At 38.0% G+C, this 10091-nt stretch overlaps 1 protein-coding gene across 1 annotated transcript; it reads right to left on the reverse strand.

The window, feature by feature from the left end:
- Positions 1-397: 397 nt before the first annotated feature.
- Positions 398-7315, reverse strand: LOC306866002 (uncharacterized protein). Its single transcript, XM_079410936.1, has 9 exons — positions 7259-7315; positions 6559-6613; positions 5898-6031; positions 5450-5821; positions 3532-3994; positions 2287-2868; positions 2001-2144; positions 1658-1907; positions 398-1509 (listed from the first exon to the last, which is right to left on the reverse strand). Exons 4-9 carry the CDS (start codon positions 5524-5526, stop codon positions 1088-1090), a joined length of 1938 nt encoding a protein of 645 aa, XP_079267062.1. The 5' UTR covers positions 5527-5821; positions 5898-6031; positions 6559-6613; positions 7259-7315; the 3' UTR covers positions 398-1087.
- Between the last annotated feature and the right edge of the window lie 2776 nt (positions 7316-10091).

A 10091-nucleotide genomic window follows, 5' to 3' on the forward strand; every position in this document is an offset into this window, starting at 1 on the left:
TGCAAATATAAACAATTAAATAAAGATACACATTATATAGGCCTAGTGCTTTAATTTCAGGAAGGTCAACTAACATTACTTTTCAGGTATGGTCTAAAAATTAATTATAATAAAGTAATCAAATATAAAATAACACTGCATAGTTTATCATAGATAGATTAATGCTTATTAAAGCTGAAGTTATTTATTCAAGAGCTGTGAGTGATTTTCTCTTTGCCTTTTGTTGTGATATTCGCAGTAATGGCGCAATCGACAGCATGTTTAATAGAACAAACTCATTTTTATTTGATAAAATTTAATATTCTGACTCTTTTGAGTTTTGTTCAAATTAACCATTGGTCATCCAGTGTCATGCAATTAGATCATGATAACAACAGATAAAACCAGGCATAGCCCTATACAGGGTGTCTACAGAGTTTAACAAGTCAAATTTAAGACTTTTTAAGACCTTTTTAATACCAACTTATATGAAATTTAAGACCACCAAACCTGCGATGAAAATACACACACACACACAACACAAATCACAAAATATTAATTGCTGTAACAAATGCTATTTATTATTACAATATACAGTGAGCTTTTCACAGACAATATCCAAGAAATCCAAAATACAACAATTTCAGCAGCTGTTTAACTGCAAAGAAGCCACTGTACAACATTAATTAGTATTATTAACCAGCTCACAATAACAGGTAGATTTTTGTTCTGGATTGTATTTCTATTCTAAGTCTACTTTGTACATATATTTGACTTACAACAATGTGAATGAACAATTTTGATGTGAAATGTGGAACAGAAATTGTCTGAAAGGTAGGGAGGATAAAGATAATGGTTGACTGGATATTATACCATATGACATTATGGAATATGCCGGAGTTCTACCGATTTATTTCCTAGCTCCATCTCAACCTCTTTTAGTTCTGCTACCTTTTCTTTGAATCGCTTCCTCAGAATATTAGACTTAGTGATTAGCTGGGCCATGAGTGTACCTGATTTACCCTCAGCTTTCTCTGCCAGTGTGTCTGCTTCTTTTTCAAGGCTGTTTGCCACCTCAGCTAGTACCATCTTCCTCTTTTTGAGCTGCTCAAGGAGGTCCTCTGCTGCTTTTCTCTTTTCTCTTTGTGCATTGCTCTCCTGCTTCCTCTTTTCCTGATCCAGGTGTAGCCGATACTGAGATCTTGCAGAAGCTGCAGCTGCCAGGATCTCCTTTGTCAGAGGAACTTTTAGAACCCCCCCACAGACATATCATCCTCTGAGCAACAACTGTGTCCTCCTGCATGTTATCGGCCTCTACCTCCTTGTTAACAGAAAAGCCCCTCTCCACTGTTGCTTGGCCATGGGAGAGGAGCAGTAGTTTCTTGCAGAAAGTCCAGAGCTCAGGGTAGGATTGACAGAGGAGACCATGCAGGAAAACATCCAGCCTTGTCTTCATGGGTTGGAAAGACAATGACTCTGATTTTGCCTCCAGAGACAAGAAGTTTCCAAACTGCTGGACAATTAAGTCACCTGTTGTAAAACAGATTAAAACAAAATAACACAATGAAAAAAGAAAAATACTGAATCAGATAAACCTATCACTGCTAAATTGTGTGAAAACAAGCTTCAGATAAATGTGACCATGTACATTCCGCTATATTTCTGAAAAATTAAATACCAGCAGAGATGCCTCCTGGCAGCTGGTGGTCTTGCAGAAACCTATGAACAAGTCGCTTCATTCTTTCCTGGCACAAGTTAGGGTCTGAGAACATGTTTGTTGGGTCCAAACATGCCACCTGCCTCACAACAGTGTACTTCAGCGGGCTCTTATCTTGCATTTTCTGGATGATGCTAGTCAAACAGACCATGCAGTCCCTTCTAAACTCCAACACACTGAGCTCACCTACTCTGCTGCTACTCTGGAGTTCCTAACAGGAAGGGTTAAGAACAGACAGTGAGACTGACTAAATGTTTTATGCAATTCCTTTACCCTAACTGTTGTTTGATAATTGCCACAATACCTTTATGACTGCTTCTGCTCCAATGCCAATGTCCACATTCTTTGGTTGTTTTCTTGCTTTTTTGTCAGTTGTGTCCAGTCTGACCATCTGCAGTGCAGTGATGTCATTAAGGATTTCTTCCTTGATGAACCTCTTAAGCAGGCTCTGAGAACATGTACATGTATTATACATACATACATACACACATACATATGAACTATGTATGTCAATGTAAATAACATGGCTTAATAATATTGAATTCAAATAGAAACATCATACATTACTTCCATGGCATGTTATTTATTACCTTCATGAGCATGACCAGGTCTTTGCTAATGAATGGCAACACAGGCTCATCTGTCTGATATTTAGTCAGAAAGGTGGAGAAGGTCCTGGACACAGCCATGAAGAAGTGAAACTTGGCCATTATGAAAGGATCATGCCGTGCCTCTGCAAGGGAGTCATAGGATGATGTTCTCGGATTTGGAAGCTTTTTCTTTGTTACTGCATCCACATACATCACGATCATTGGCCATACTGCAATAGCCCTATCGATGACTGGTAGGTTTTCTATCCAACGATGCCCACAAAATGGCAGGGGAAACACAGATGTCTTGGTCAGAGTGCAGAAATCCTCTCTTCTAGCAGGACTATTATGGAAGACTGTATGTAGTGCCCTGAGCACTTTCTCCATTTGCCATACACTAAAGCCACTTTTTATGGCATTATGGAGTGTGTGGAGACCACAGCTCCCAACCACAGTCAGCTGGGCACCTCCAAACGCCTCTGAATGTTCTTGCTGGAGAATTTCTAAAAACTTCCAGTTTACACTGGGTCCATCCATGGAGACAGATATCATGTCTCTCAGGTCAAGCTGCTGCACACACTCCTAGGAATATAAAAAATACACAGACATTAACCATACAACAGTCAACATCTCATTTCTGACACTTCAAAAAAATTAAGCAACATGAACCATTTTTATAACCAGACAACCAGGGCAGAGCCTGTATCTACAGAGAGTATATGAGATACCTGACAAATTTGTATATTTTATTAAGATACTTCGGCAGGTGTACAACTCCCAAGCTGATATCGCCCACCCCTACAAAGCTGTATTCTAAAATGTATTCCACTCAGCTAGTAAACATATTAACATTTACTGCCCTTGCCATAGTTGTTATTCCCTTGGCAAATCAGTAGATTACCTTAAAATGGGAAAGTAACAGTGCCAAAAATTTTGTATAGAACTTAAATACATAGTAAATCTATATACTTATTAACTAAATATATACAAATAAAGGTTATATATTTATTTATAAATTATAATACATACATTATAATATAAAAATATCAATTATAACTGCGCTATATACTTGTTAGCCTAAAGTTGTAAAAAGCTGAAAAGAGCTGAGGTAAAAGTTGAAATGTAACGTTAGCCTATGGAACACTGTGGCTTACGGACTAACTGTGAACTTATGTTACCCTACATTTTCTAAGATACACTCTAATAGGTTAAGTAAATAAATACACTGATTAAAAGAAAACTTACTTTGAAATGCTGAAGTAGGTCTTGTGCAGTTGCATGGCCCATAAACTGAGATCCAAAGAACCTCGACTGAACACGGTCATTCAACCAGTACCGCACATGCAGGTCCAGTTGCTTGTTTTTAGTTGTCTGGTTCAGGGTTTCGTCAAACATGATCACAAAAGGACCACATCTATTGACCTCGGCGATAAGTTCTTTTTTTATATATGGCGCCAGTCCAAACTTAGCTACATATCTGGTTTTGTCTTTTCCACACGTGAATGTCTGCACAAGCCCGGAGTCCGGAAACATAGCTTTGAAAACCTCCTCAATCCCGTCATTTGACCTGAACGAGTGATGGCTTGTTACCGTCCTCAGCACCCAAATTACCTCAGCTCTTATTGTTGGCGTAGAGCCAAAAACTAAACGTAGGTCAGATGATGGCGTTGTAGGCTGGGGATTCTCAACATCCGTGGTGACATCTTTGCTAATGGGAAGAGTGGAACAGAAACCTTTAATTGAACTCTTCTCGCGGGCTCTCGCATACTCCCGGTGCTTCCCGCTCTGCGTGTGCGATTCCACCGCTTTGATGCCCATTGTACCCAGTTTAAAACGCCTTCGACATACGGCGCAATTTGCCTCGTACACATTTTCAGCCACCGGCTTCAACCACCATGAGAATTCGTCATTCTCGAGCCATTTCTCATTGAACTTACATTTACCCATTACAGCTATTTCAATTCGACCTGCTACCTTAATTCTTTCTGATGACGCAATAACTACCGCGGGAAAAAAAACTTCCGACTGTTTTTTTTTTGTTTGTTTTTTTTGTGGTAAAGTCACCAAAAATATTTAAGACCTATCGAATCAGAATTTAAGGCTTTTTAAGACTTTTTAAGGCCTTTTATATGGAAAACTTTATTTAAGACATTTTAAGACTTTTTAAGGACCCGCGGCCACCCTGCTATAGCACCTAACTATCATGGCAAAATGTAACTTTATGGTTTCTATGGTATTTGTATGAAAAACAGTAGCCTAAATACATTATTAAATACGGTAATTATATTCCATTAGTCCTTCAATACATTGTTTACATTAATAATATAATACGATTCTGTATATCCCACATTTCATTGTGCTGTAATATTACTAGGCTAACGTTACAGTAAATCCATGGTAAATGATGCGACTTTGTAGACGGAAAAGCCTTCTAACTGCCTCGTTGCACAGAGTGTTTCTCCTGTGTGTCAGCGCTGTTTCATCTGCCTTTAAACTGGTTTAAATCACTGAGACATTGGTGTTCTTCGCTGAATTCAAGCGCTTCTCATAGGATCTCACAGCACTGTTTAGTGGTCGTGTGATCAAGACCATTCAGCAAGTAAACACATCTGATCTGATAAACGCTGCGCTGCAGTTTGGACTTTGAGCCGAGCGGATACATGTTCAGTGTGGCGCGAGGTTCAAATGAGTTTTGTTCCGCTTCTGGCGCATAAACATTATCAAACATTTATCAAACTCTTGATATTGTTTTATTGAGAAAAATTATATTGCGATAATTTTCATTATCGTTTTATCGCCCAGACCTAACTGTAAAGTATACTTCTTTTTAGTAAGGGATGGTAATATGCTTCAGCCAGGTTTCAGTCAGGCAGAGTACATCAAAATTGTTATCTGTGATCATTTCATTTACAATAACTGCTTTGGGTGCGAGTGATCTAATATTTAGGAGCCCAAGCTTTAAAGATAGTTTTTGTTCATTTATTTTGCGGTTTCCTGGTTTAATCACGGTCAGATTTTTTCTAGATCCTGCATTAAATTTATATTTTGACCTCGCTATTCGGGGAACAGACACAGTCTGTATAGATTGGACAACGCAAGTACTTCTATCTTTTAAGTGGGTAGAACAAAAGTCATCATGGCAGTTATTTGAGAATTGTCTTACTAGTCAGATGGAGCGTAGCGTCCTGGAGATGTTGTCCGACAGGAGTTCCGCTCCGACTCTGCTGGGGTGCAGGCCATCAGCACGAAAAAGCCTAGGATGCTCCCAGAAAAGATTCCAATTATTAACAAAGAGCAGTTTCTGTTCTTTACACCATGACGATAACCATTCGTTTAAAGCAAACAGTCTACTGAACCTTTCGTTTCCTTGTCGATACGTGGGAAGCGGTCCTGACACGATGATCGTCGCCGCGGGCGATGTGCTGCGTACCGTCTCGATCAGGCTCCTGTAGTCCCTCTTCAGTGTCTCCATCTGCCGCAGCTTGATGTCGTTTGCCCCCGCGTGCAGCACGACAGCACCGATGTTCTCGTTGCCCTTCAGGATCGCGGGTAAACATTCGCAGAAACATTGAGAACACGAGCACCGGGGAAACAGTGAGTGTGCGCTCTACCTTCAGCTGACGTAGCACGGACGTGCCGGACGATGGAGCCTCCGACGATCACAGCATCGCGTTCCGTCTCGCGGAGGGGAGCGAAGAGGTTCCGGGTGGAGATGAAGGACATCTGGGAAGATCGCATTCTGGGTCTGTGCAGAGAAACACACGGAGTAGAGGTAGACTAACAAATCTAAGATCAGATTCAATCTCTTTTAGTAGTGACACAATGTCATCATGGTCAGAGTTTGAGGCCGAACAAGTAATAATGTTAGTCGAACGATTTTGGAAAATAATCTAAATGTGTTTTTTATTTAAAAATTAATTTTTTTACTTTTTTTTTTTTTTTACTAATAATGCGATTTTATATACTAGTTTTTTTAAGCTCTTTATCTTCTGTATTATTCAACAAAGACAAGCAATAAATCATTGTATAATATGGCTGGGAACTGGGAATCTTTAGTCACCTCATGATCATGACATTTTTTGATGGAATTACATACTGTATGTATTTATAAGAACTGTTTAAAAAAATAATTACACTTTAAAAAATAAGTTTTACACTTTAAATTACACTTTTAAATTGTAGCTTATATAAACGAAAAAAACAAACAAAACAAAAAAAAAATTCCTTGATACTTTTTTATTTTGTACCACATGAAATGTATCAGCAGCTTACCTTAATGGTGACAGTGAACTCTAAACTGTAGCATTTTATTCCCACCAGCAGTTTTCTGTAGCAAATCACATCAACATGTGTTATTAAGGTGAAAAACATCCTGACTCAAAACATTAAATGAAAAAAAAAAGCAGGCAAACTAATTTTAAAATTACTAGGGTATACTAAAAATGTGAAATACATAGAGTAATAATACCTGACCCAACTTGCTCAATAATTTCTATTAGGCTATTGTTACTTTGTAATCATCTCATAAAAGCTTTTATTGTAAGAAAAAGCATGTAGTAATGTGTGCATTATTGCTAGTTAACGAAAAATGCTGTCACAAAGTAATAAAACTAGTGCAGTTACTGCAGTATTACTGTATGCCCAATGTATAAACATGAAGGAAAAATTACACTATAGGCTATTATATACTCATTTTTCATTGTTGTGCCAAAATAAGACAAGAGTTAAATACTTTCACCGTGCAGAACTGACTGAGTTGGCAAGATCGGAGCAACATGAGCAAATCTAAATGTATTGGCGCGCCGTTCAATCGATACTTGTTCATTTCGCATTCGATAACCATAATAGATCTAGCTTAGAGCTATAAACTGCCAAAATAATGTTACTTCGAAATTAGAAGTTATTCCATTAACTCACACAACATGGATATAACGAAGCAATCGCTAAGAAAATATAAATGTATCGATCTTACCTTGATTGATTGTTTGCAGTATTCGTCCTCCCTCCAACTGACAATCCTCTGACCTTCTGGTTTCGAGCGCCTTTTTCGCGCCTTACGGCTGTTTAAATTTAAAGGGCCGAATCAGTTTGATTTTTTTTTTCAAAGACAACTTCAAATGCAGTAAATATTTTGTTATAAACAAAATAGAGATCGTATCTCTAATAAATAAGTAAGCTGAAGCAAAAAAAAGTGATTTTTTTTTCATGAATGCAGGGGGCTGAAAAAGTTAATTATCAAAATAATAATATTTTCTCACAAGAGCTTTGTCGTTCATTTAATCGTATTTCATCAATTATAATGTCAATTAAAATTATATATTTTTTATCTTTAAGAAAGATTATTTATAGCCTAAAAATGACAGTTGTATAAATGTAAATTATATTAAGCCAGAAATGAGACACACGCAATTCAACCAGTTCACACGCTGTACGCCACGCCGTGTATTTCTCACGCTGAAAAGGCAATGCCAACCGGGGGCGATTTCGGATACAGCCAAAGTGACGTTTCCTGCTGTCAGCACATATAGGCAACATAGATGCGCGAACAAAGTTGACGGAACATTCTTGGCCACTGTACGTTCGTTACTAGGCAACCAACAACATCGCGCGAACACACGTCCTGATGGAGATAGGTTTGAACAAAACCAAAACTAGAAACAGGTTGGCTCTGGACGGAACACTGTCATCCATTATGACAGTGAAAATGTCTGGGAGACCCCTACCCCTATTATCAAGGCATCAAAATGTGCAACAAACACTTACAACACAAAACACATTTCATAAGCTGGAGTGTGTACTCTTGAGCAATTTGTTATATTTTTGGAATTTTTGTATATTTGTAATTTTGAAATATAACATTAAAGAGTATTTTTGATGTGATGAATTGCTCTGTCATTTATCAGATTTACCAGTTGTTATAATTTCAATTTGTGCTGGTTAATTATGAACAATGGGTAAAATTGAGGCTCCATTAGGGCTCCTACCCTAACTGCATCAAGATTTTGATAAAACTTGAGAACCCTGAATGTAATAAAATTAAATGTTTATTTATTTATTTAAAATGTTTATTTCATTTTTAAAAAGTTTTTTAATATATATTTTCAATATTTGAATATTTTAATTGGATTATTTTTAAATATTTGAATATTTTAAGGGGGTTTCAAATATTACCCTTTGTGGGGTCAGTTGAGACACATAGGAACAGTGACTCACAACCTTTTTGACTTCAATGTCTCTCTGTGGTCATTAAAAATCCCATGGCACTTCTCGTAAAGAGTAGGGGTGTAACCCCGGTGTCCTGGCCAAATTCCCTCTACTGGCCCTTGTCTATCATGGCCTCCTAATAATCCCTATACACTTGATTGGCTCCATCACTCTCTCCTCTCCACCTGTAGCTGGTGTGTGGTGAGCGCACTGGTGCCGTTGTGCTGTGGCTGCCGTCGCATCATCCAAGTGGATGCTGCACACTGGTGGTGGTTGAGGAGAGACCCCCTCCACATGATTGTAAAGCGCTTTGGGTGTACAGCAATACACAATAAGGTGCTATATAAATGCATCATTCATTCATTCATTCATTCATTATAGTCCTATTCTCCACAACAAATCCAGTACATTTGTTATAAAAATAGCCAAATAATAAGAAATATCTTGATTGACTAATTTGTCATAATTTTAACTCATCTTGAGGCCTCATTGGAAGTTTATCCGTGTCTGCTCTAGAAGTTAGGCCTATATGACACTGCTAGCAAGCAAGCAAGGTTTCACCGAGTAGGCTATAACATGTTCCTGGCTCAACATCTTTATTGATCCTGGAACAGCATTCATATCGACCAATTAGAATTTAAGTTATGCCGAGTTTAGGCTTTCAACCATGCTTCTAGATATTATCATTTCCCTCTGATTGTAGGGTTAGGGTTAGGACTATTTTTATGGACAGGAATGATGTTCCAAGATCAACAAAAATATGTTGATACAGTACTTGGCAAAATCATTGTGCCCCAAGCTTTGCACAAACAGCAACTAAAGTATCTTCTTGCACATCCCAAAACCATAAAAAAACTCTTCATAAGTTTGAACTTAGACACTTGAACTTTTCGAGACACTCTACCTACAAAACATATGTCAGCAAGAGCATATATGTTATAGATGTAAGTACATGTAGCCTCACATCCAGCCTAAGGACATGTCCACCAAAGCGTTTTTAGCCAGCCGAAAATGCTAGGCAATCTACTGAAAACGCCTAGCTGTGGGCGATTGAAAGTGTTTTGGCAGTGCAGCGTTTTTGTTGTTGTTTTTTTTTTTTTTTTTTTTTTGAGACGCTTTGTTGCTATACAGAATATCCGTAGCACAGTTTACTTGTAACTGATTTCGCTGATAATTTGTATAATAATAATGTTTGTATAGTACGGATGTCATATGGTATAGACACGTATGTTCGGAAACCAGAAATATAATTTTTCCATCTACTCTGCTATTTGATGTTGTACAGAAAGAATGTTGTGACAGTTGGTCGCCCCTCCTCCATTGTGATTGGACGGTCTGGTAGAAAGTGACAGTAATGAGCGTTTTAACCAAAGTTTAACATTCTTTAACTCTCGCCGATCTATAAAAAACGCTGAGTGTTCAGCGCTTTATAGCCAGAAAAATGCATGGCGTTTTAAAAACGCGGCACTCCCATTGAAAACAATTGAATAAACACACCAGTCGCGTGAAAAAAAACCCGCATTGGTGGACACGACACACAGCCTAAGTGTCTGCTGCATCTATACCAAAAAATATTGTTAAATGTTGTTAAAAAAAATTCA

Source organism: Barbus barbus, assembly GCF_936440315.1.
Source record: "Barbus barbus genome assembly, chromosome: 47".
NCBI classification, from domain to species: domain Eukaryota; kingdom Metazoa; phylum Chordata; class Actinopteri; order Cypriniformes; family Cyprinidae; genus Barbus; species Barbus barbus.